Source organism: Lepidochelys kempii, chromosome 1, assembly GCF_965140265.1.
Source record: "Lepidochelys kempii isolate rLepKem1 chromosome 1, rLepKem1.hap2, whole genome shotgun sequence".
Lineage (NCBI taxonomy): Eukaryota > Metazoa > Chordata > Testudines > Cheloniidae > Lepidochelys > Lepidochelys kempii.
In genome coordinates this window covers 46,497,445-46,524,617 of record NC_133256.1, presented here as the reverse complement: position 1 = coordinate 46,524,617, position 27,173 = coordinate 46,497,445, and the positions used below count along the sequence as shown (strand labels likewise).

The 27,173-nt window shown below is 43.8% G+C and overlaps 1 protein-coding gene across 3 annotated transcripts; it reads right to left on the bottom strand.

Annotated features, from left to right (window-relative positions):
* Nucleotides 1-1,530: 1,530 nt before the first annotated feature.
* Nucleotides 1,531-26,972, bottom strand: TEX26 (testis expressed 26). 3 transcript variants are annotated; one of them, XM_073341179.1, is made up of 8 exons: nt 26,744-26,968; nt 25,755-25,858; nt 11,452-11,536; nt 9,063-9,225; nt 7,341-7,497; nt 5,001-5,177; nt 2,285-2,446; nt 1,531-1,855 (listed from the first exon to the last, which is right to left on the bottom strand). In XM_073341179.1, the coding sequence occupies exons 2-8, from the start codon at nt 25,783-25,785 to the stop codon at nt 1,731-1,733; spliced, it is 900 nt and encodes a 299-aa protein (XP_073197280.1). In that variant the 5' UTR covers nt 25,786-25,858; nt 26,744-26,968; the 3' UTR covers nt 1,531-1,730. The 3 variants fall into 3 exon arrangements, with proteins under 3 accessions (XP_073197280.1, XP_073197299.1, XP_073197290.1); XM_073341198.1 differs by lacking the exon at nt 2,285-2,446 and having other exon boundaries at nt 26,744-26,972; XM_073341189.1 differs by lacking the exons at nt 25,755-25,858; nt 26,744-26,968 and adding an exon at nt 15,585-16,056.
* Nucleotides 26,973-27,173: the final 201 nt, after the last annotated feature.

The following is a 27,173-nucleotide window of genomic DNA, read 5'->3' as shown; positions in this document are numbered from 1 at the left end:
TGTGTGAATAACTGATTGTTTTGGTTCACTGGCAATTCCAAACAGTTATCTGGGCTGAAGGCCTTTCTCGTGGGTGGCAGAATTGGGTGTGGGTGGGCTGGCAAGACCCCACTCACCCAAGGGGAGCAGGTCCCTAAGTGGCAGGTTAATGAGGCCCATCTTCCAAACAAACCCACTTGTTTAATGTCTCCTGGTCCTGTACATAGTAGGGTTTCTTCCTACAGACTAGTCTGGAGCATGGTTTAAGTAGTCACACACTACTCACACGTATAATTACGTGCACATACTAACTTGTCCTTAGAGGATTGGTACTTTAAATGGTAGATAGACAAAGTATAGTGAAGTCAGTGGCTGTTCCAAGTCCCCCATCTCAAGACACATTCCTCATCAGAAGAGGAGTGACTATTGATCTAAGATCCTTTAATTAGAAAAATGGAAACACATGAACTCCAAGAGTGATCAGGTTTTGAGTAGCACTTGTAAAGAGGCCAGCTTCACAAAATCTGGGATTTGTCTGCAGATAAACCATCTGATGTTTAATTTTTGATAAATTCAAGGTATAAGAAATAATATAATTTTTTAGGAGAAGGATTTTCAGTATAAAATCTTGTCTTTAGAATTAAAATGTGTGTGGGAGGGTTAGGTTTAGGGTAAAAGTAGATTGGAGAAATTAACAGCTGCTGAATCAATGAGCTAAAATAATTAAAATTGACTTCTTAATCCAATTCTTAATGGAGTTAACATGCATCAAGAGCTGTAGGTTCAGTGAACATACAGGATGTTGCTTCTTATAGGGCTGACACTAATTTTTAAACAATATTTCCAGTCTGAGGAGAGCCTCTAGCAGCTGTAGGCACTTACGCAGCTACTCTGTTGTGTGTGTGTGTGCTGGGGGTGTGGATGTTCATTCACCACTTGGGCTATGTCTACACTGCAGTTAGACACCTGCAGTTGGCCTCTTCCAGTTGACTTGGGGCTTGGGCTAAGGCGTTGTTTAATTGCAGTGTGGACATTCAGGCTTGGGCTGACGCCTGGGTTCTAGGACCCTACAAGAGCCAAACATCTACACCGCAATTAAACAGCCTCTTAGCCTGAGCCCCGTAAACCTGAGCCAGCTGGCAGACGTGAGAGATGGTAGACTTGGGATTTAGGGATCTGCTGCCCTTAGGTGGGGGTACACATAACCCTCAAAGGCTGGGTTACTTGAAGGATGGCTCACAAGCTGGCTGACTACATAAAAACTGCAGTATTGGCCTTCCGGTCTGTCAGTGGTGGGATGTCATTCAGGTAAGACTGACGTTGGCCATGGGGAAAATATTTAAAAATCAGAAGTTTAGCCCTAATGCTGAATCTTGGGTTTGCGGACTGAATTTGAGGGTGGGAGATATTATTTCATTTACCCCTACAAAACAACAATCATAATTAGAGTATATGATATCTTTGACTGACAATATACTTATAGGATCTTCTGAGCCAGGAATAAATGTTTTGCTGGAATTTACAGTACAGAAATGACAAAACATAAATCCCTTTTAACATTCTATCGCTCTCAAAGGCAGCACCCTATTTGATGAGGTAGCAGCACAACAGCCTTTATTACTTTAAAACAGGGTTTTGCAAATTATTCATCCCACACACAGAGAACACACAGACATTATGGGTTACAATTATGCCACTCGTTCAGCCCCAGCTGGATTTTGGAGGCCCTTCTTCTTTTGGATTGTTGGGTATCATTTGCATTCAGACGGTCTGTCAGATAGTTTGTCTTCTGGTTTCTTTGAGGGTGAAGTCCTTCTGAACTTCTCACTCTGGCTCCCACAAACTGTGTTAAGAAAGTGCTGAAGAATTGCTCTCTCTGTCAATACAATTAAAAAACAAAAGAGTTAATTTGAATCTCAAGCTGTCAACTGCAATAAATTCCAGGAAAGATGAACATTGGGATAGTCTATTTTATCTAAAGATTTCATTTACAAATTCTGAGTGAGGATACAACAACCACTGCACTTTTAATATACTGTTTTTATAGGAGCACAGACAATTCTCTCCTACATATTCGTGTGTAGGGGAGGAAAAATTCTCTGTTTCCTAGTAATTCCTCCAGTAGGGGCAAGGGGCTCAGGGTTCACCCCCCCTGCAGGACAGAGAAAGATGATTTTTTTTACCTTTCCAATAAGTGTGAATAGTGCAGTGCTCAGAAAGTTTTGCAACTTGTGTTTCATCAGTGACTGCGTGCATGATAATTTACACAGGATGGATTAAATTGTTTCTTAGTATGGTACCCTACCTTGCTTTGGAGCTCTTTCAATGTACTTATTAACTTGTTCTGGATCCAGAGAATTTAAAATTGATAAGATATTGAAATATTCTTTCCCAAAATCTCTTTGGTATGTGGTCATCTGTTTAATGTTTTCTTGGTTCTGGATGTGAGAAAATGTCACGGTAGGAACTGTAAAGGTAAACCAGGTAGGAACATTTGAGTGAAACCAAGCATAACCCTATAATCCTCCCCTTCATCTTTCCCCTCTCCTTCCTTGTATTGTAGTCTCCTTTGTTCTTCTCATTTTAATTGAGGCCCTTTTCCTTCAATAGAATCAGTCCCTTCATATCTTAGTGCAGAATTAGCACCTTAAGAGTACATCTAAGTGCCTTAAGGAAAGGGAAGCCTTACCTGTATTGTAAAGCACCATTAATATCTATGATACTATATAAATAATAAATAATAATAATGCTCTGTGTAGTTAGCTTTGGATAGTGTTTGTTTGGAATCCAGTCTATACCCAGTTTTAGCTACCAGGTGTTAGGCCTGAGACCTGATCAACTCCCCTCCCCTTCCCCATATTGAACCAGCCTTGGGTGAAAGTCAGGGAGTTCACCACTAACATTGAAAAAAGGAATGTTCTGCGGCTGATAAAGCACCCCCACCTCAGGAATGTCCCTAACTAGAGCTAGAACCAAGGTTGTAAAGATGCTGGGAAGTTAGGGAGGATCCAGAAAGAGACTCAACAAATGGTAAAATAAGCTCTGACCAGCGTTTTATGCTGACCATCTGGACAACCAGAGAAGGTCACAACTAAGTTACAATTTGGGCATGAAAGATAAAATGTAAAAAATTTGGGCAGGAAGGAGGACACATAGGTGCTAGTGTGTAATTGGTTAAAAATTTTGTTATTTAGGAATGTGGGATAATGTGATAGGTGTAGTAAATTTGAAGGAGGTAGCTAGTTTTACCTATATAATGTAAATGAAAAACAATGCTCTTTGGGAAGCATTTCCGGATTGCAGTGCAACATCACGCTGCTAGAACTCTGACCCCTCTGCATGACCATGACGTGCAGAGGCATCACTGGGAACCCCCAGATGAATGAATCCTGACTGGCCATCAGGTGAAATTTGTCTGTATATTGGGAGTGATGAGCATAAAAGATTTGCTTGGTATTCTCTGTGTGTTGCTAATAAATAGTTGTTTAGAGCACAACTGTGTAAAGGCTCTTTCACTGGGAAAAGGTTCCGCAGAACCGTAGAGCCCTGAGGGAAAGGGCAGGTACTTAAATTGACCAGATTTCTTCCTGAGCCCTGTGGGTAAGGATAGGTGCCTTACACCCTGAGCCCTCGGAAGGGAAAGGGTGGGGGTGCCTAAATGGATTGGGTCATGCCTTGAGCCCTCGGAAGGGTATAGGCGGAGTGCCTTAAATTGAGCGGGTAACACAGTATTTTGAATTTTCTCTCAGTCAGGCTTCAGCTTGGCTATGGTACTGAGACATACACATCCTTCTGGACTTCTCTGCAGTATTTCATACCTCTGATTAACAAATATTCCTGTGCCACCTCCAGGAAGCTCCAAGAGGGATCTGAAATGCCTTAAACTGCCTCAGGTGCATATCTTTAGACCAACCCAACAGAGTCATTATGGGTAAGTATACCTCCCGCTCTAAATCCCTCAATCTGTGGGGTTCCCTTAGGATCAGTCTCTCCTCATATTATTTCAGCACCAATAGGAAGCCAATGAGAGAGATGGTGAGACAACACAGGCTGAAATGCCAGCAGTACACAGATGGCACCTGTAGTAGGAAGGAGGACTAAGGCATGAACTGGTACTCAAGAGACCGAAGGTCAGTTCCTGGCTCAGTTACAGACTTCTTGTGTAACTTTGTTCAAATCACTTAATCTACCCTGTGCCTCCATTTCCCATCTGTAAAATGGGGGAAAATGCTTCCCTATTTAACAGGAGTGTTGTGAGGATAAAACCCATTAATGAGTGAAAGGTGATTAGATACAATGATTAAGGTCATATAAGAACCTAGATAGACACCTAGCTCTATATCTTCTTTAAACAGCACCATCTTCCAGCTTTCTCAACGGCTTGTTGAAAAATCAGCACTTAGCTGAACAGCAGCTCCACAGGGTGGCAAAGGCTGCTTGGAAGATGCACGAAATCAAGTGTATTTCCCAATGGGCTGGCCCTGACCATTCCTGGGTTGGCTTTGACCGATTTGTATGTGGCACTGGCAAGCTCTGAACCTCTCCCCCAGTGGATGAGGAATTGCATCACTGTGCCCTCACTCCCAGCAGACTTTCCAATGCTAGGGGTCATTTTCCCAACCTGACATGTCTGTGCATGTCAAATATTGGTGAACAAGAGTTCTTGTGGTGGGATTTACAAGAGCACTCAGCTCCCTTTGACTTCAATAGGAGCAGAGATAAGCAAATGAAAAGCACATTTGCACCTCTATGTGTAAAATTACTCCATGGTGCAAAGCCATGCTGGACTTTCATAAAGAAACAGGCTCATTTTCTCCTGTCACAGGAAAACTTCGGACATCACTAATCAGTTACGTAAGTAGAAGTGACCAGAGACTACCGAAGAACTAATTTAATAGTTGACATGATTTCAAAAGAATCTGATTCCTCAGAGGAATACCATGTGAAGAGCTGAAGCCATGGTTTTCATCAGTTCACAATATTTTACTTATTTAAGGTTTTAAAAACAAATATATTCTTACCAACTCCTTTTGCTGGAATATGCCGGTTTGCATTACATCCATATTTCCAGGAAAAGTCCATGAAGTCATGGATGTGGGCTGGGGCCTGGTAATGATGCCTAAACTCAGTTGCTGGAGGATGTGGGATTCTTTTTTTCCAGTCAGGAGGCACAGGAATAGTATCTTTAATTTGTAAACCTGGAGAAGTTTAAAAATAGTGTCAGTTTTATGGTCCAATAAAATATCTTCTTCTCAATGAAACAGGAGATGTGTGTGTGTGCGTCTCAGAAGTAAACAACAGGAAGCTAACCAGTAGGGCCAGTCAAAATTTTTCTGTCAAATCTTTTTCTTTTTTTTTTTAAATAGAAAATTGGGCTTTCAACTAAATGAAAAGGATCTGCTTCCATGGAAAATTACAAGTTATTATTGACAAACTGAATGCTCAAGAACTTAAAAAAAATTTGGTTCCCGATCAAAAACCTGCGTGTTTTGAGTCTAAAATGCCACCATAGTACCTCATGGGGTTGTGGTTTGCGTGCCACGTGCTCCCATTCTCTTCTTGGACCAGGCTACCCAGCAGGACCACATCTCCCATGATGCATGCCCTACCCTCAGCAAAAGGGGAGACCACGCTGCGCTATGAGAGTTGTAGTTCAATCAGGGAGCCTGGCCTATAGAGGAGAACAGGAGCATGAAGCACCAAAACTACAACTCCCAAGAGGCACCAAGGCAGCATTTCTTTTTGGTTGAAATTTTCTATATGAAAAAAACCCCTCATCTTCTGACCTGCTCTACTAATCAGTCATATTGGCACCTCACTACAGATGGAAAGAGTTGAAAGGCTGGATGTGTGGTGAGGGAGATAAGATTACAATAGACCGGCACTAAATTTCTGAGTCAACAGGTGCTTTACTTCCAAGATGTGTTAGGACCTTGCCCAAAGTCCATTCAGGTGAATGGAAGCCTTTCCATTTATTTCAGTGGGCACCACAGAAAGAGAGATTGTTAAGGGGACAATGAGGAAGCACTGAACAATGGAACCAGGGATGAAGCTTCAGTTAGTTGTCTTCGATAAAGTAGTAACAGCCTTGTACTTTTGGCCATAACCTACTGGGATACTGGGAGGCTTATAGGGACCCTTATCTACAAGGATAAATGCCAGAATCATAGAATCATAGAATATCAGGGTTGGAAGGGACCCCAGAAGGTCATCTAGTCCAACCCCCTGCTCGAAGCAGGACCAATTCCCAGTTAAATCATCCCAGCCAGGACTTTGTCAAGCCTGACCTTAAAAACCTCTAAGGAAGGAGATTCTACCACCTCCCTAGGTAACGCATTCCAGTGTTTCACCACCCTCTTAGTGAAAAAGTTTTTCCTAATATCCAATCTAAACCTCCCCCACTGCAACTTAAGACCATTGTCATCTGCTACCATTGAGAACAGTCTAGAGCCATCCTCTTTGGAACCCCCTTTCAGGTAGTTGAAAGCAGCTATCAAATCCCCCCTCATTCTTCTCTTCTGCAGGCTAAACAATCCCAGCTCCCTCAGCCTCTCCTCATAACTCATGTGTTCCAGTCCCCTAATCATTTTTGTTGCCCTTCGCTGGACTCTCTCCAATTTATCCACATCCTTCTTGAAGTGTGGGGCCCAAAACTGGACACAGTACTCCAGATGAGGCCTCACCAATGTCAAATAGAGGGGAACGATCACGTCCCTCGATCTGCTCGCTATGCCCCTACTTATACATCCCAAAATGCCATTGGCCTTCTTGGCAACAAGGGCACACTGCTGACACATATCCAGCTTCTCGTCCACTGTCACCCCAGGTCCTTTTCCGCAGAACTGCTGCCTAGCCATTCGGTCCCTAGTCTGTAGCTGTGCATTGGGTTCTTCCGTCCTAAGTGCAGGACCCTGCACTTATCCTTATTGAACCTCATCAGATTTCTTTTGGCCCAATCCTCCAATTTGTCTAGGTCCTTCTGTATCCTATCCCTCCCCTCCAGCGTATCTACCACTCCTCCCAGTTTAGTATCATCCGCAAAGCATGTGACTAGGTGAGGGAAAAGGGAGGAGATGGAAAGAAAGGGGTTAGTTGGGTTCCTGGTGGGGCCCTGACCCTACCATCCGTCTGCCCCAGCTGCAATGGGGAGAACATACATGTTGCATGCACCCTGTGGCCCACACTTCCTTTATGCTCCCAGAGAAACAGAGTCTGCCTGAGACACAGTGCCTCCAAGACCCCTGCTGGGGCAATGTGCCTCTGCTCTGTCCTCGACATTACCACAGCACTGTGCCTCAGAGTGTCTTAATGGACCCTTAATGGACCATTTTAAAAGAAGAGAGAGAAATCATTGACCTTACCCTGTGGTAATCCTAAATAATCTCCATTATAGGTAGAGTTGAACTGTGCTCTGATTGCTTCCCTGATCTCTTGTTTAGAAATAGGCTGTGTCCAGCGTGAAAGGCTGTTGGAGGGCTGCGGTTTTTCTTCTCGAGGCATCTTCCAAATCATGAAACTCTAATAACACAAAGAGTGGGATTTTGTAGATCTGCAGGTCTACAATCAGAGCATCACATGTACAGTAAATTAGATTGTATTCAGCCAGCTCCCAGAGAGTAAGATATAATCTGAAGTTCAGTAATAATAATGCCTGTTTCTTATATAGCACTTTTCATCAGTAGATCTTGAAATGATTCATAATCTTTAATCTATTTCTCCTCCTTCAAACACCCCTATTAGGGGTTATTCCCATTCTACAGATGGGAAACTGAGGAACAGAAAGGCTAAGTGATTTGCCCAAGGTTACACAGGAAGTCCATGGCAGAGCAGGAAATTGAACCACATCCTAGGCCAATGCCATAGTCACTGGACCAGCCTTTCTCTTTTGTTGTATATTAACCACAATAATTCTACTATATGAGGAGTTTCAAGTAGTATTCATAGTAAGCACCAGTTATATGCTGCCAGTTTTGAAAAGGGACGTATCAACTTGAAAACTAGTCAGCCAATTACAAAATAAAAATGAATTTACAATCGTTCCAGGTACTTCTTCTTCTCCCAAAACCCCTAACCAATTTTTGTGGGCTTATAATCATATTTTCCTATTTTTAGAATGCTTCTCTCTCCCTAGTTGCTGTGTAAGAGAGACACACAAACAGCAGAGGAAACTAACAAAAAAGAGGAAACAGTGAAATTGACTATAAGCTAAGAGCCTGATCCAAAATGCTGTCAAATGCCCAATGTAAACAAGCTGAAAATGGAGAAAAAGAGCCCCTGGCTCTTAACACAAAAGCAGGGATGTTAACCTCAGGCCAAATTCCAGTCTGGCTAATAATTACATTCTGCTCCTCAAATACTCAGCAGCTGAATACTTTGCCCCTTCCTGTCATAAACATTGGGTAATAGCACTGTGCACTGCTGTATATCACAGGTGGATGAAGTGATTAGTGTGGGTATGTGCTTATGGTCTGTAAAATGCTTTGGGATCCTTTGAGATGGGCAGTATTTAAATATGAGTCTTTATTTTTCTTTTCAGACCATTGTGGAAATGGTCTGAAAAAAAGGATGGAAATGATGAAAAGATGTAAATGCTAAGGGCTGAATATTCTGGACATACATGAGGAAATGGAGACCACCTACAGAAGATGGTGATACACAGAAGAGTTTACTGAATGGAAGGAATACTATGGTTAGTCTGCTATGGAGTGGCTGCAGCCCAAAACGGAGCAGAGACTGCACATTTCAGAATGGGAATATTCGTGCATCACCATAGAAGAGCCACCAAACCTCCCAAATAATATCTGCCCAAGATAGTACTTAAAGAAGAGACCTGACACTGTTCTTTTACACTGTAAACATATTAGTGAATGATGTTGTTTTCTTCAACTACCAGATCCCAGAGTCAGAATAATACCCACCTCTTCAAAGTTTCTTGTTGCTAAGTGCTTCTACTGGCACCCCATACAGTGGTGTGCTCCAAAACTACAGCGCCATAAACTTTGTATCGGAAACAAAATATTAAGCCCTACCACAGTACCTTTCCAGCAACCATAAATGAGGGAGAATGCTATAGCATTCCTTACTTGACTGGGATGAGGATTGTTTCTCCTTGTTCCTGATGACGAGCCAGTCATTATAGGTTCTGCCTTGGAATATGGTTTCCAACAGAACTCTTCTCTGTAAGTATTAAAGCCAATAGGATCACTAAGTTGGTGTGGATTCACATGTCCTTTTGCTGTTCTGGGACTATAAGAAATAAATTAGAAATTGCAGTTAGAAATAGGGACACAAAGTTTAAAAGCACATCTATCATTTACCACCTGTAATACTGCAAACATTGTGGTAAATGTCAGGTTTCAGAGTAGCAGCCGTGTTAGTCTGTATCCACAAAAAGAAAACAAGTACTTGTGGCACCTTAGAGACTAACCAATTTATTTGAGCATAAGCTTTCGTGAGCTACAGCTCACTTCATTGGATGCATGCAGTGGAAAATACAGTCGGGGGATTTTATATACACAGAGAACATGAAACAATGGGTGTTACCATACACACTGTAACGAGAGTGATCAGGTAAGGTGAGCTATTACCAGCAGGAGAGGAAAAAAAATCTTTTGTAATGATAATCAAGGTGGGCCATTTCCAGCAGTTGACAAGACCATGTGAGGAACAGTTGGTGGAATAAACATGGGGAAATAGTTTTACTTTGTGTAATGACACATCCACTCCCAGTCTTTATTCAAGCCTAAGTTAATGGTGTCCAGTTTGCAAATTAATTCCAATTCAGCAGTCTTTCATTGGAGTCTGTTTTTGAAGTTTTTTTGTTGTAATATTGTCACTTTTAGGTCTGTAGTCGAGTGACCAGAGAGATTAAAGTGTTCTCCAACTGGTTTTTGAATGTTATAATTCTTGACATCTGATTTGTTTCCATTTATTCTTTTACATAGAGACTGTCTGATTTGGCCAATGTACGTGGCAGAGGGGCATTGCTGGCACATGATGGCATATATCACATTGGTAGATGTGCAGGTGAACGAGCCTCTGATAGTGTGGCTGATGTGACTAGGCCCTGTGATGATGTCCCCGAATAGATATGTGGGCACAGTTGGCAATGGGCTTTGTTGCAAGGATAGGTTCCTGGGTTAGTATTTTTGTTGTGTGGTGTGTGGTTGCTGGTGAGTATTTGCTTCAGGTTGGGGGCTGTCTGTAAGCAAGGATTGGCCTGTCTCCCAAGACCTTTGAGAGTGATAGGTCGTCCTTCAGGATAGGTTGTAGATCCTTGATGATGATGCACTGGAGAAGTTTTAGTTGGGGGCTGAAGGTGATGGCTAGTGGCGTTCTGTTATTTTCTTTGTTGGGCCTGTCCTGTAGTAAGTAACTTCTGGGTACTCTTCTGGCTCTGTCAATCTGTTTCTTCATTTCAGCAGGTGGGTATTGTAGTTGTCAGAACGCTTGATAGAGATCTTGTAGGTGTTTGTCTCTGTCTGAGGGGTTGGAGCAAATGCGGTTGTATCATAGAGCTTGGCTGTAGACAATGGATTGTGTGGTGTGGTCTGGATGAAAGTTGGAGGCACGTAGGTAAGTATAGCAGTCAGCAGGTTTCTGGTATAGGGTAGTGTTTATGTGACCATCGCTTATTAGCACTGTTGTGTCCAGGAAGTGGATATCTTGTGTGGACTGGTCCAGGCTGAGGTTGATGGTGGGATGGAAATTGTTGAAATCATGGTGGAATTCCTCAAGAGCTTCTTTTCCATGGGTGCGGATGATGAAGATGTCATCAATGTAGTGCAAGTAGAGTAGGAACATTAGGGGACGAGAGCTAGCTAGTAAAAAAACTTCAAAAACAGACTCCAGCGAGAGACTGATGAATTGGAATTAATTTGCAAACTGGACACCATTAACTTAGGTTTGAATAAAGACTGGGAATTGATGTGTCATTACACAAAGTAAAACTATTTCCCCACGTTTATTTTTCCCAGCTACTGTTCCTCACACGTTCTTGTCAACTGCTGGAAGTGGCCCAGCTTGATTATCGCTACAAAAGTTTTTTTCTTTTTCCTCTCCTGCTGGTAATAGCTCACCTTACCTGATCACTCTCGTTACAGTGTGTTTGGTAACAAGCACTGTTTCATGTTCTCTGTGTATATAAAATCCCCCTACTGTATTTTCCACTGCATGCATCCGATGAAGTGAGCTGTAGCTCATGAAAGCTTATGCTCAAATAAATTTGTTCGTCTCTAAGGCGCCACAAGTACTCCTTTTCTTTTTGTGGTAAATGTATTTCCTATTATAAGTATTGCAAACACTGGGGTAAAGTCACATACTATCATGCATTAAATCTGTTGTTTTGTTTTTTTTGCCAAGTGCTACTGTAACTCAACAGTTACTCATCTTGAAATGAACACAGGTTTTCAATACATCACAAAAACGAAACTAACAGAAGTGTTAGCATTAATCTAACCAATATTGTCTTACCGTACTGCTTCCGTCTCTACTGGTGCTCTATATGGGTATTCATGTTTCATTGTAGTTTCATACGGATCCCACATTATTTTGTCTCCTAAAAACATATTGTACCAGTTATAAATCTGATAAATACACAATGCTGTCTATCTTATCTTTGTGACTATTCAAATAAATCATTCAGATGTAAGAAACTATGGATAAGCAATTTCATAAAGCTATACACACAAAATAACTCAGGACCATTTGTGGCCACAAAGAATTCCCTCTCAATTGAATCAGCTGGAGTCAACCGCAGCAACTGATGTGCTGTCCTTGCCTTGCCTTTGTATCTGTATGCTATTTCATCTGCCTTTCTAAGCATCATGTTAGTTGGGAATAGTTAATCCAAACAGGGCTGAGTATATGTTGGCAGAAATAGGTAAATTCTTTACTTAGATTGATATTCTTTAGAGCAGGAACCATCTTTTTACACATTTGTAAAATTTGTATTTGCACATCATCTAGCACAGGGGTCGGCAACCTTTCAGAAGTGGTGTGCCGAGTCTTCATTTATTCACTCTAATGTAAGGTTTTGCGTGCCAGTAATACATTTTAACATTTTTAGAAGGTCTCTTTCTATAAGTCCATAATATATAACTAAACTATTGTTGTATGTAAAGTAAATAAGGTTTTTAAAATGTTTAAGAAACTTCATTTAAAATTCAATTAAAATGCAGAGCCCCCCGGACCGGTGAGCAGGACCCGGGCAGCGAGAGTGCCACTGAAAATCAGCTCACGTGCCGCCTTCGGCACCCGTGCCATAGGTTGTCTCCCCCTGCTCTAGTATAATGGTGTTAGGGCCTCTAGCTGCTACCATAAGAAAACAGCATGCTTAAAGTAGGGTCTGGTGACACTGATGGTAAAAAAACCTGAGCCCTAGCTACAGTACTGCTTCCACTGTTGCTACCATTGGACTGCGCCGGGGAGAATTACAGGCCCCATTTCTGGCATAGTATACATGGCCATGGGAAACAATCAGGAGAAAAGCAGAGGGGTTTGGAGAGAGAAGGCATAAAAATTGAGAACAGTATTAGGAAGAGGGGAGAGCAGAGATTTGAACTAGAGTGTGAATATACAGTGCTATGAGGGTAGTGATATTGACAACATTTTCAAAGAAGAGGGAGACAGATGAGAATGAGGGAAACCAAAAAAGGAGAAGTTGAATAGTTTTGGAAATAATAAAATGTGAATGGATTAGAACTTTCAAGCAATGGTTCTCAAACTGGGGTTGGGACCCCAAAGTGGGTTGTAACCCCATTTTAATGTTGTTAGGGCTGGCATTAGACTTGCTGGGGCCTGGGGCCAAAGCCGGAGCCCTATCCCCCAGGGCCGAAGCTGAAGCCCAAGTCCCACTGCCTGGGGCCAAAGCTAAAGCCTGAGCCCCTCCACCCAGGGCCAAAGCCCAAGGGCTTCAGCCCCTGGGTGGCAGGGCTCTGGCTTTGGCTCCCCTGCCTGGAGTAGTGGGGCTTAGGTTTTGGTCCCCAACCTGGGGTGGCAGGGCTCAGGCAGGCTCAGGCTTTGGTCCCCCGTCCAGAAGTTTTGTGGATCACAGTGGAACCTACAACTGGGGTTTAGGTGCCTATGTACTATAGGCACCGAATTCCCCTCTTTCCCATGGGCACTCGACCCCCCCTCTGCCCCTGGCCCCACCCCCACTCTTCCATGAACACTGACCCCGCCCCGCCTCTTTCCACCCCTTCTCCAAAGTCCCCGCCCCAACTCCGTCCCCTCCCTGCCAATATTCCAACTCCTTTCCCAAATCCCTGCCCTGGCCCCGCCTCTTCCCCGCCTCCTCCCCTAAGTGTAGGTTCCTGCTCTTCCTCCTCTTGGAGCGTGCTAACACTGCCAAACAGCTGTTTGGCGGCAGCCGGGCGGGAAACGCTGGGAGGTAGGAGGAGGAGCGGGGACGCAGCGTGCTTGGGGGGAGGTGGGGCGAGGGGGAGGGGGAGCTTGGGTGCCGGTGGGTGCAGAGCACCCACTAATTTTTCCCCATGGGTGCTTCAGCCCCGGAGCACCCACAAAGTCAGCGCCTATGCTAAGTACCATTGTGGATCTGGGGCTTAGATTACTCATATACATAAAGTTAAGCATGTGTAAAGGTGTAAAGGTTTTTGTGGGATTTGGGGTAATAGTCACTTGCTATTTCTGTGCAGAAACCCTAACCAAACTCAGCACTCCATACCTCAAAGGAGTTAATTAAGACCACAGCACTGACAAAAAATCATTTAAACAAGTGAATATGTGGAAGTTCACTTCTATGGAAAGTAAATTGTAAACACTAAACAAAACTAGTTCTAAAGTGACAGGGCCTTGCAGTGTTCGGTTTGTGTTACAAGATCACCCTATTTTGTATCTGCTCCTTTGATGACACTTGTAGAACTTGATGTGACAATAGAGAATTCTGAATTTGTGGTTAGGGACTGAATTTGTGGTTAGAGACTAAAAGGGGCAGGGCTATTCCTTTTGTAAATGCCAGACATTACAATACATTACATTTCCAAAGCCAGACATTACATTATAGATAATTTAACACTCCCCCTACAAAAAATGCAGCCCGATGAAACTATTCTGTATAAGGGCTTATACCATGCTCATCATCATAGTATCTGAGCACTTTCCAGTAGTGCATTAAGTGATGTGACTAACATTTGCCATGGTTAGTGTAGTGTCTTTGTTTTGGTAGAGTTTTCTTTGTTATGGGAGGATCTATGAATGTGTTGCTATGTGCTTATATTTGAGAAGACAGATAGAAGGCATGTGCTTGGAAGGGAAGGTGATGAGATGCATGATGGACTTTGGTTCCTGGGGGACTTTGAGCTCTTCCAATTGAGGCAGCAGAAAAGTGCTAATCTGCCCTGTGCAGTGTTACTGTAACTATCTTGGTCCAAATATATGAGAAAGATAAGATGGGGGAGGTAACAGCTTTTATTGAACCAGCTTCTGGTGGCACCAGGTTCAAGCTTTTGAGCCACACAGAACTCTTCCTTAGGTCAGCACAGGGAGGAATTGCGTGGAGGGGCCAGCTGCACCAGCACAGATTGCTACCCACAGCCCAGCCCAACTAACCAGGGTGTATTTGCTGATGGCAGCATTTCCATGGGGCTGCCTCACATTCCTTCTGCCTGGCCCTCAGTTCCCCCACCCCACCACCCTGCAACCTACGCTCCTCTGGTTGCCCCACTGCTAAGGTTGCCAACTTTCTATTTGCAGAAAACCAAACACCCTTGCCCTGCCCCCTGCCCTGCCCACACCATCCCCGCTCCCTCTGTCGCTCACTCTTCTCCACCCTTGCTCACTCACTCGTTTTCACTGTGCTGGGTCCAAGGAATTTGGAGTGTGGAAGGGGGCTCAGGGCAGGGGGTTGGGATGCAGGAGGGGGTGTGGGATGCAGGCTCCAGAGGGAGTTTGGATGTGGGAGAGGGCTCAGGGCTGGGGCAGGATGTTGGGGTCCAGAGGGGGTTTGGGCTCCGGGATGGAGTTTGGGTGTGGGAGGGGGCTCAGGGCTGGGGCACGGGAAGGAGTTTGGGATGTGGGCTCCATCCGGGTACCGCGTACCTCAGGCGGCTCCCGGAAGCAGCCAGCATATCTGGCTCCTAGGCAGCGGAGGTGCGGCCAGGCGGCTCTGCGTGCTCCCCCGGGCCACGGGCGCCTCCCCCACAGCTTCCATTGGCCACGCTCGCAGCCAATGGGTGCTGTGGAGGAGGCGCTCGGGGCAGAGGCAGCACGTGGAGCCCCCTGGCCGGCCCTGTGCCTAGGGGCTGCAGGAACATGCCAGCCGCTTCAGGGCACCTGCCTGTGCCACAACCAAACTTTTAACGGCCCGGTCAGCAGTACTGATCAGAGCTGCCAAGGTCCCTTTTTGCCCGGGGCCTTCTGGCAACCGTACCCAGGGCTCCCACCATAGGACCTTCGGCCCTCTCTGGCCGGCCACGCCCCCTGGCCTGGCCTGGCCACGCCCCTTCCCCGTCTCCCTGCTCCCAGCCCCTGCCGGGGACTCTGGCAACCGCCGAGGACCTGGAACAGACGCGTCTTTATAGCTAAGGCGCATGCGCTCCTCACTCGCGCCTGGGCTCCGCTCCCAGCGCCCGCGGGGCGGGTCTCACCTGGCGGAGCGGGGGCCGGCGAGCCGGGGCGGGGTCTCCCGCGGGGGTCCTGGGCGGCCGTGGCCCCGTTGATGGGGGGAAGGGCGGGTCTCCGCCGCCCGCCCCGCGGCGCCGTGTGGGGTCGGCAAGAGGCGCTTCCCCCCGGCGGCTCCAGCCCGTTCGGCGGCGGGGGCCGAGGCCCAGAGTCAGCGGGGGCCAGGGGGCGCCGCTCCGTGCCGCGGGCAAGGGCTGGGCCTGCAGGCGGCCGGGCCGCGGGGAGCCGTTGGCGCGGGACGCCGCCCGGTTGCCCCTGGCGCCCGTCTGGTGATTGTGACCGGGGGCGGGGCGGGGCGGGGCGTCGTGTCCCCCTTGGCGGGCCCGGGTCTAGCCCACAGAGCCCGGCCTGGGGTAGCTACGGCGCGAGCCCCTCGGGCGTTTTCCGCTGGCGGGGCAGCCTGGCTTTCGCGGGGGGCGGGGAGCCGCGGCCCCTGAGCGGGCTGCTGGGGTGGGAAGGGGCGAGCGGTACCGGGGGAAATGTTCCCACCCACCCGACTCCGCCCCGCCCCGCCCTTGCCTCGCGCCGCTCGGGTGCCTGGGCTTCCCTGGCGTGAGCCAAAGCTGGTAGCGCAGCTGTAGCAGCCTTTCTGCCGTTCCCATTTTCACCCTGGCTTGGCAGTAACGCCCCCATAGGTGCCGGCTCTGTGGGTGCTCCAGCAGTCGTGGTAAAAAATTAGGGGGTGCTTAGCACCCACCGGCAGCCAGCTCCCCCCTGTCTCCAGTCTGCCAAAATCAGCTGTTCCACTGCCTGCAGGAGGCGCTGGGAGCCAGGACGGGGCTGAACCCTGCAGGAAGAGGCAGGGCTGGGGGCGGGGCAGGGGTGTGAAGAGGGTTTTTGCAGGGGGGGGGGTTTGAGCACCCCCCGGGGAAGAGGGCACCTGTTAGGTCTACACTTAAGAGCTATAGCAACACTGCTGAAGTGTTTTAAGTGAAGACAGGCCTATGCCAATGGGAGGGTGTCTTCCAGCCGCATAGATAATCCAGCTCCCCAGAGCAATGCGGAAGCTCTCCCACTGACATAGCACTGTCTCTACCAAGGCTTAGGTCGGTATAACTACATTGCTCAAGGGTGTGGATTTTTTGCACCCCTCAGCGCTGTAGTTTTACTGATATAAATCTAGTGTAGCCCTGGCCTGAATCCCTTACTTCACAGTGTTTCCTTATTGGTTCTGCTTTGTTAATATGTCTGATTAAAGTGGCCTTTTCTGTAAATTCTGTAGGAGATGGGTGCCCTGAACTGTTAAGTTTTTTTTGTAGGATAGTTGTGGAAGAAACATAGGAGAAATTACAACAACATCTGCACTGAATGTGTATTACAGCCAAATCTCTTTCAGTAGCTTGAACTTTAAAAGGTCAGCTTATGTGAAGCTATTAACTGATATAGTCTAATGGACTCCATTGTGGAGCAGACTTCAGTTGTTTTACTGCCCCATAAGCTTTACTTGTTACTGCCTGCAGTTGTATTACACAGCAAGTAGTTAAGGAAAATGAAATGGAAATAAAATTGTTATATTTAAAAGGAAATGTGGAAAATGAATTGCTGAATAGCATGCTTATCTACTTGTTCTGATATTGTTCATTGCAGATTTGTTTCTCATTTGTTTAGGTTGACTTGACATATTTAAAAACAAATCAGCAAGATTTGGGGCTGGGGACTTGGGATATTTGCTGGTGTTTCGCTGTGTATAGTTCATAAATGGCTTGCAAAGTATTCATGCAACTTAGCTGGATGTGCCTCTGCATGCTGGTGGCTGAGTGACCATAGCACTGAGACAGGTTTGCTGCTTGTCACTGGCAATATATTGAGATAGTGCAGGCTGGAGATTTAAGGAGATACAGTGTTCTCACAGTTCCAGGTTATACCCCAGGAACCCATCACAGAGTGATAATTTGGAATTGTTTAAGAACACTTTACTAGATGTCCAAAAAATTGCAATCCTACAATCAAGGAAGGTCAGAGCTGATTTTAAAAGAAACTGTTTTAGAGAGGAAGGGAACGCAGTTATTATATATAATAAAAATAAACAAATGGAAGAAGGGGGAAGTTGATAGTAAATAATATAAATCAGAAGCTAGGAATTATAGAAAATTGATAAGGGAAGCAAGGAGATACCTATAACCAGCAGAGTTAAGGACAATAAGGAGTTCGTTCCTAATATATTTTTTAAAAAGAACAACAACAATAGTATTGGTCCATTACTAGATGGAAATGGTAGAATTATCAATAATCAGAGTTTAAATTCAACCAGTGCTGTCCAGAGCAGAGCTCTGGTAAATATTTTCAACCCCCCTAAAGATTTTATAACATGTTGAAGGATGGTGGGGGGGCCCCCCATCTGAGAAATAAAAATTTAAGACTCGTCAATGAATGCATAAAAGATGTATTCAGTAAATATTTCTGTTCTGTATTTGGGGGAAAACAAATGTCATATCACGTGATTAAGCTATTGGACACCAGAGGTTGTACCAAGTAAACTCCTCAAAAGTGGGTGTGCTTGTCCTTGCCTGTTGCTCCAGAACTCTGTAGTAAAAACATTTCACTAGGATAGTGTATGTTGGATGAATTGAATAATAAGACCAAAGTACTGTATAATGGGCTATGTGTTAATTCTTGGAAAGAAGTGTTTTGGGAGGATGAAAGTGTTAGCAACCCACCAGTAAACAAATGTAAATATAATGTAAGCACTGATTTAGCTGAGTTCTCTATCAATCTTGGCATTGAATGGCAGAAAGGTACCAATCATCTGTTAAAAGGTAAAGTAGTAACACAGTTCCTAAAACAAACAAAAGGCAATGTGGGAAACTGAACCATTCATATTATACATGCAAATGGGGACATGTTAAGAATTGCCAGTGCAGAAGGACAAATAACAGCTTACCATTGGAATGACATGTTTTCTGGATGGTCTCCCACAACTACTGACATACTATCTAATGTTACACCCCCTAATTGTTTTGGTTTTAAATTATATTTGTTTAATTGGGATGTTTGGAGTGTGCTGTAACAAATGTATGCAAAGCTAGAGCCACAGGCCTAAATCACCTCCCAGTATTTTCTATTACGTGGACTAAATAAGAAGTGACATGGGAGATTAATCTTAGTGTCAAAAAGGGGGATATGTAGGAGCAGGATTTTATATTTGTACTATAAGCATTAATGTATGTCTTGATTTCATCCTGCTAGCCCTCCCCATTTGAATAGCAGAAGGGAATGACCCTCTAAGACTATGAGATTCTATTTTTCCACATGCATTACAATTAGGACCTGTAATAAAGTTTAGTTAATAGACAGGATCTTGTATTGTGTCTATGTTAATTAGATTAAAGGAATGTTGAAGGCCTGAGCACAATGTAAACTGTTTTCGACCACAAGATTTAGTGTAGTTTAATTTCTGTCTTCTCTGTGAGAGACTGTGTGAATGAGGAATGCATGCATCAGGAAAAGATAAGGTGTGAAGGCCATTGTTATAGCCAGATGGTTAAGGAAGGAGGAGTGAAAAGACTTAACGACACCAGAAAATCATCAATGCGCATCCATAATGAAGGAAGGGCAGATTGACGACCCTGAGGGGAAGGCCAGCACCCCTAAAGACAATTGATTAAGTCGAAACCAGGACAGGATGACCCTCTCAAAGGTGTTTTGAAATGTTAAGGCCAATCAAGGAATAACAAGTCAAAAACTGATACAGCAAAATCCATAGACTTCAACAGAGGGAAAAAAAAGACCATAAGAACAGGGTGCTTGGCCATGAGACTTTGGGTTTGTCTTGCCACACTCGGATCATGACCAACAGAGCCCTGTTCCCATCTGCAACCAATCTGGCTGGCCACTAGATTGATCCGGACTCTGGACTGGTAACTATAAACATCAACTGGCAGGACTGTGTGCATGGTCTGTGTGTGTGAGATTGAAAAGCATATGCTAACTTTTGTATTTACAATAAACGTGGCATTTTGCCTTATCCCTCTTATAAGATCCTATTGGTATTATTTCATTAGTGTAACAATATCATGTGATAACACTCTTGGATAACTTGCATCCAAGAGTTTTAAAAGAGTGGATTGAAGAACTGACTGGACTATTAATGTTGATTTTCAATAAATCAACGGCAAATTTCTAGGTGACTGGCAGAAAACTAATATACCAATTTTTTAAAAAGGGTAAATGGGATTACCTGGGTAATTATAAATCAGTTAGTCTGACTTTGATTTTGGGAAAGGTAATGGAGTGGCTAATTTGGGACTTGATTAATAAAGAATTCAAGGAGGGTTACATAATTAATGCCAATTAACATGAGTTTATGGAAAATAGATCCTGTCAAACTAATTGGATTTTTTTTGTATTACATGCTTGGTTTATAAAGGCAATAATGATGTAATAAACATTTGACTTGTTACTGCACAACATTTTGATTAAAACAATGTTATAAAATCAGTATGGCACAAATTAAATAGATTAAAAGATGGCTAACTGATAGGTCTCAAGGTATTTGTAAACAGGTAATCATCACTGAGTGTGTGTTTCTAGTGGGGTCCCACAGGGATCAGTTCTTGGCCCTATCCTATTTCATTATTTTATCAATGGACTGGAAGAAAATAGAAAATAATCACTGATATAATTTGCAGATGAGATAAAAATGGGGGTGGGTATATAATGAAGAGGACAGGTCATTGATGCAGCGTGGTCTGGATTGCTTGGTAAGGTGGTCTTAAGTAAACAATATGAATTTTAGTATGGCTGAAACATCCAGGAACAGAGAAAATACGCAAAACCTAGAGGATGGGGAACTCTATCCTGGGAAGCAATGACTGAGAAAGATTTTGGGGATCATAGTGGATAATCAGCTGAACATAAGCTCCCAGCGCAGCTCAGTGGACAAACAGGCTGATGTGATTCTTGGATGTGTTAACATAGGAAACTCAAGTAGGAGCAGAGAGGTTATTTCACCTCTGTATTTGGCCCTTGTGTAGCGATTGCTATAAAACAGTGACCAGCTCTGGTGCCCACATTTCAAGAAGGATGCTGATAAATTGGAGAGGGTTTAGAGAAGAGCTGTATGAATGACTAAAGGATTAGAAAACCTACCTTAAAGTGATAAACAGACTCAAGGAGCTCAATCTTAGGGGTGAGTTGATTACAGTCTACAAGTACCTACATGGGGAAAAACTATGGGGCTCTTTGGTCTAGCAGAGCCGGGTGTAACACGATCCAATGGCTAGAAGTTGAAGCTAGACAAATTCAGATTGGAAATAGGGTTTACATATGGGTAAATAACCACTGGAACAATTGACCAAATGTGTTGGTGGATTGTCTGTCACAAGCAATTTTTAAAGCAAGACTGGGTGTTTTTCTAAAAGAATGCGGTGGGAATTATTTTGGGAAAGTTGTGTGTGTTATACAGGTCAGACTAGAAGATAACACAGCTCTTCTGGCCTTGGAATCTATTAAAAGATCCTTTGCTCTTATTTTCTAGGCATTAGCATTCTCATGCCTATCATCCTGGCAATCTTTACTACTCACATTCCTGCAGCTCAGTATGTGGGAACTAATGGTATTCTGTTCAGGTTCTTATACTATATATAAGTTTCTATATATACTATATAGTTCTTATACTATATATAAGTCTTATATAGTTTCATCACCACAGTGTATGAAGGAGATACTATACAAGAAAAAAAAAAGGCAGCTTTTGTTTAGTGTGTCTCTACCAGTTACGGTTTCATAACCCACTACTCTATGCAGTGCAATTAAAAATAATATTCTTGCTAATCAGCCTCTCTTGAATAGAAAACACTTTTACACTGTCTACTTTTATGAAAGTGTATGAAAAAATTGACATGAAAATAAAGTTTAAGCAAAAATGGCATTCACGGGGCTGCTGTTGGCAGCAACTTTTCTGATGTATAGTTAAATCTGTGATAAAAGTGGTATGGGAATCTGTCAGATTACAATAATTTCAATTCGGTAGCCGTGTTAGTCTGTATCAGCAAAAAGAATGAGGAGGACTTGTGGCACCTTAGAGATTAACAAATTTATTTGAGCATAAGGTTTCGTGGCTAAAACTACAAAAAAGTTTTTTTTTTTCCTCCTGCTGATTTTAGCTCACCTTAACTGATTACTCTCGTTATCGTTGGTATGGCAACACCTATTTTTTTTATGTTCTGTGTGTGTATATATAACTTCCTACTGTATTTTCCACTGCATGCATCTGATAAAGTGGGTTTTAGCCCACGAAAGCTTATGCTCAAATAAATGTTAGTCTCTAAGGTGCCACAAGTACTCTTTTTTTTTTAATAATTTCAATATTTAAGTAGCATATTTTTATAAACATTTTAATTATCTTTTAAGGTAAAGAGTAATACAGAACCAAGGAACCTACCTTATGATCTCTTACATTGGGCTCCAACAATGCCAATGTCACCAATATTACATGACCAAGGCAGTGGGATCAGAAATGCCATTTTTCAGAAAACTGCCCAGAGCAATACAAGTGCAATTTAACACTTAATAATGTGGCTCTGTGAATATGAAGCAGAGGGCTTGTCTTTGGTTGTGTGTATTTTTTCTTAAGTACAGCTCCAGTAAACAACATAACATTTAATTTAGATCTGTTTTAGTGACAGACTAATTACATGTGACATCATTCCATCACAGGTTTCAGAGTAGCAGCCATGTTAGTCTGTATTCGCAAAAAGAAAAGGAGTACTTGTGGCACCTTAGAGACTAACCAATTTATTTGAGCATGAGCTTTCGTGAGCTACAGCTCACTTCACTGAATGCATGCAGTGGAAAATACAGGAGGGAGATTTTATATACACAGAGAACATGAAACAATGGGTGTTACCATACACACTGTAATGAGAGTGATCAGGTAAGGTGAGCTATTACCAGCAGGAGAGGAAAAAAAAAACCACACCTTTTGTAGCGATAATCAAGCTGGGCCACTTCCAGCAGTTGACAAGAACGTGTGAGGAACAGTAGCTGGGAAAAATAAACGTGGGGAAATAGTTTTACTTTGTGTAATGACACATCCACTCCCAGTCTTTATTCAAACCTAAGTTAATGGTGTCCAGTTTGCAAATTAATTCCAATTCATCAGTCTCTTGCTGGAGTCTGTTTTTGAAGTTTTTTTGTTGTAATATTGAGACTTTTAGGTCTGAAATCGAGTGACCAGAGATTGAAACGTTCTCTGACTGGTTTTTGAATGTTATAATTCTTGACGTCTAATTTGTGTCCATTTATTCTTTTACGTAGAGACTGTCCGGTTTGGCCAATGTACATGGCAGAGGGGCATTGCTGGCACAAGATGGCATATATCACATTGGTAGATGTGCAGGTGAACGAGCCTCTGATAGTGTGGCTGATGTGATTAGGCCCTATGATGGTGTCCCCTGAATAGATATGTGGACACAGTTGGCAATAGGCTTTGTTGCAAGGATAGGTTCCTGGATTAGTGTTTTTGTTGTGTGGTGTGTGGCTGTTGGTGAGTATTTGCTTCAGGTTGGGGGCTGTCTGTAAGCAAGGACCGGCCTGTCTCCCAAGATCTGTGAGAGTGATGGATCATCCTTCAGGATATGTTGTAGATCCTTATGATGCGCTGGAGAGGTTTTAGTTGGGGGCTGAAGGTGATGGCTAGTGGAGTTCTGTTATTTTCTTTGTTGGGCCTGCCCTGTACTAAGTAACTTCTGGGTACTCTTCTGGCTCTGTCAATCTGTTTCTTCACTTCAGCAGGTGGGTACTGTAGTTGTAAGAACACTTAATAAAGATCTTGTAGGTGGTTGTCTCTGTCTGAGGGGTTGGAGCAAATGTGGTTGTATCGTAGAGCTTGGCTGTAGACAATGGATTGTGTGGTGTGGTCTGGATGAAAGCTGGAGCCATGTAGGTAGGAATAGCCGTCAGTAGGTTTCCAGTATAGGGTGGTGTTTATGTGACCATTGCTTATTAGCACCGTAGTGTCCAGGAAGTGGATCTCTTGTGTGGACTGGTCCAGGCTGAGGTTGATAGTGGGATGGAAATCGTTGAAATCATGGTGGAATTCTTCAAGGGCTTCTTTTCCAAGGGTGCGGATGATGAAGATGTCATCAATGTAGCGCAAGTAGAGTAGGGGCGTTAGGGGACGAGAGCCGAGGAAGCGCTGTTCTAAGTCAGCCATAAAAATGTTGGCATACTGTGGGGCCATGCAGGTACCCATAGCAGTGCCGCTGATTTAAAGGTATATATTATCCCCAAATGTGAAATAGTTATGGGTGAGGACACAGTCACAAAGTTCAGCCACCAGGTTTGCCATGACATTATCGGGGATACTGTTCCTGACGGCTTGTAGTCCATCTTTGTGTGGAATGTTGATGTAGAGGGCTTCTACATCCATAGTGGCTAGGATGGTGTTTTCAGGAAGATCACCAATGGATTGTAGTTTCCTCAAGAAGTCAGTGGTGTCTCAAAGATATCTGGGAGTGCTGGTAGCATAGGGCCTGAGGAGAGAGTCTACATAGCCAGACAATCCTGCTGTCTGGGTGCCAATGCCTGAGATGATGGGGCGTCCAGGATTTCCAGGTTTATGGATCTTGGGTAGCAGATAGAATACCCCTGGTTGGGGTTCTAGGGGTGTGTCTGTATGGATTTGCTCTTGTGCTTTTTCAGGGAATTTCTTGAGCAGATGGTGTAGTTTCTTTTGGTAACCCTCAGTAGGATCACAGTGTCTTGCACTCTGGTTCTGGCTCTCTGATTTGCATATTCCCAGAATTGTTTTTCAATAGCCATACAGTATCCAAATCTCAGTGCTCTGGCTAATGATGATTGTTATTCAGTGTGTGTAGTTTACATAATCACTGAGGGTTTGATCGTGATATTCTTACTCTTGAATACTTTATGCCACTAGTGACCCAGTGCAATTATTGGAACTAGCCAAGCAGTAAGGTACTAAGCATTTTTATCTCCTGTAAATGTAAACAAGCTTGTTTGTCTTAGCGATTGGATGAACAAGTAGGACTGAGTGGACTTGCAGGCTCTAAAAAACTTTAGTTTTATTTTTGAATGCAGTTTTATTTGTCCATAATTCTACATTTGTAAGTTCAACTTTCAGGATAAAGAGATTGCACTGCAGTGCTTGTGTTAGGGGGCAAAGGCCTATACTTTAAGAATGTAGGTGTATTCTTACCACTTAGCTAGTTATAGAGGTATAAAAGAAAGAATTAGAATCACAGTCTGCCTGTTTATAGGGCCTTTTCTTACTGTGGTAGTCTGAGGCCCTGTTCTTAAGCTAAGGCCTTTGGCTAAGCAGTGAGAGCAGCCATAAGCTGAGAAGCGTACGGTCACATTCTCACATTCCAAACTAGTCATAATAATTTTACACAAGGTGTAGCTGCCTCCCCCATGCACCCCCACCAAAGCAACAGTCCGATCCCCCAAAGGCACCCCAAGGCTCAGTGTTCCCCTCATTGCTCCCCTTTTCTTTTTCCCATGCGCGCGCACACAATTTTCTTTTGCCTAACATCCCTTGCACTTCGCTTACTTTTACACACCTGTACCCCTATTACACTCCCATCTCATACAACCAGAGAGAGGCAGGGGCAGCCAAGTTAAGTTCCAACAGAAACCCCTTACATTCCTTTAGTGATTTTGATTACATTACCCAACAGTTAAATAATTTTGATCCGATTATTTCTCCGCCTGCTGCCAGCAGCAGTCCCTTATAGACCATTTCTGTGGGAAAAGGGCCCATTTTCCCTCAGAATAGCTGTAAAGGCTTCTGGGGACAAAAACATAGTGGTGGTAGTAGCCACTCTATCTGACCCCCTTGCATAATTTAATTATCAAGCTTCCATCCAATGTGACTGCACAGAGTTGCACATACAGTTACATTTATATAACTGGGTTTTATTATTAAACCAAAAGCTTCCTTTTTGTAACACCACAACTGTTACCTTTTACCATTTCCATAACTTCCAAATGTTTACTTTCCTCCAAACTCTGTATTATTAATTTCTGCAAAAGCTATTTGTAACTTTTCACTTACTTCTTTAAATCACTTACTCCTACATTTAGTTCTTTAAGGTAGTGCAGTTTGTCTGTAACAACTTAGCCACCAAGTACAATTATTGCCACACAGCTGTCTTAACCTGTGCTGTCTTTACCTTGAGACTCTTCAAAAAGGCAGTAAAACATTTGTCTTCATGGTTGCCCATGGATCTTTTACTCCAAAAACTTCCAGTGGAATACGGAAGATCTCCATCATACTCTGTCCAAAATAACCATAACATTTCACATAAGTATCCAAAGTACCCTCCATTAAAACTTCAGAAAAACAAAAGTGTGGAAAGGCAGGGGGAGAGGAGGGGGAAGAGGTAGAAAGAAACCAATTAAGCCTGTTAGGTCAGTTTAACATACAGGCTACCTGCAGCAAATTAAGTAAACTGAGAAAAAGAAAAGAAGAAAAGGATATAGTTAGCTCTGAACCAAGAGTAGGCTCTCTGGGTTGAAACAGTTGGGAACCCTGACCCCCAGGCCCCAGATTTTCATCCTGGCACTGAGAGAAGAGTGCGGGTTGTTACTGGCTCCTGCAAACCCTGCCATTTTCACTTTGAAACCTTCCTCCCTGCCTCCCCTAGGACCAAGTCCCAGCTCCGATCTCTAAAGGTAGTCTGTTAACTCTGCTTTTGACTCTAAATTCTGTTGTGCCAAATCACCCCTAACTAATTTACACCCCTTCAGCAGCCCTTGCTGAAGCAGCACCAAACTTGAAAGATTACTGGCAGTTTCCCCATAATACTGCCCATACTTCAAACCTCTCACAAATGGACTGAAGTGCCTCCTTTCCCTGGAAGGCATTCAGTCCCAATGGGCAGGGACCTTCTTCCACTACCCATATACCAAAGGAGGGTGGGCTCCTCAGCCACCCCCCATCCCTCTGGGTCCCCTAACACTGCCTCCATTTCCTTTTTAATCTCATCCCAGGTTGACCCCTGCACCTGGTATGGGCCCTGGTTCTTCCTTATCCATTTATCCAAAAAATCCTTTACCCTGGCTTGCCAGAACCCACAACTACCACCACGAGAGTTTGCTATACACCCTCCAAGCAGCTGTGCGGACTGTTGGGGAGGGGGACTTAGAGGCTGCCACTCACCTATCTGATGGGATGCAGCCGAGTCATGGCACCACGATGTTAGGGGGCTTATTTCTTCACCTGCTTACTTCCCTGGTCCTTCTCGCATGAACAGAAAGCAACAATACCCAAAGTCCAAAGGTACAAACAATTCAATTTTTAAGGGGGGGGTGAACTTCCAGCAAGCAATAATTTCAATTTTCTTTCTTAAAGTCCCTCTTCCCAGCTGACAACACAGAGCCTTGTCTGTGTCCCTGTCCCCGTTCCCGTTCCCCTCCCCTTAGCAAAACATGATTCCAATTTCCCCACCCCCATTACTTCCTGATTGACTGAAGACTATATAGTAAAACTTGAGTTCTGCTTAGCTATACATTAACCAATTATTTTACTGAAATTTAACTAACCAATCCGCACATATTGTAACATGATTATCTAACCAATTATATCCCAC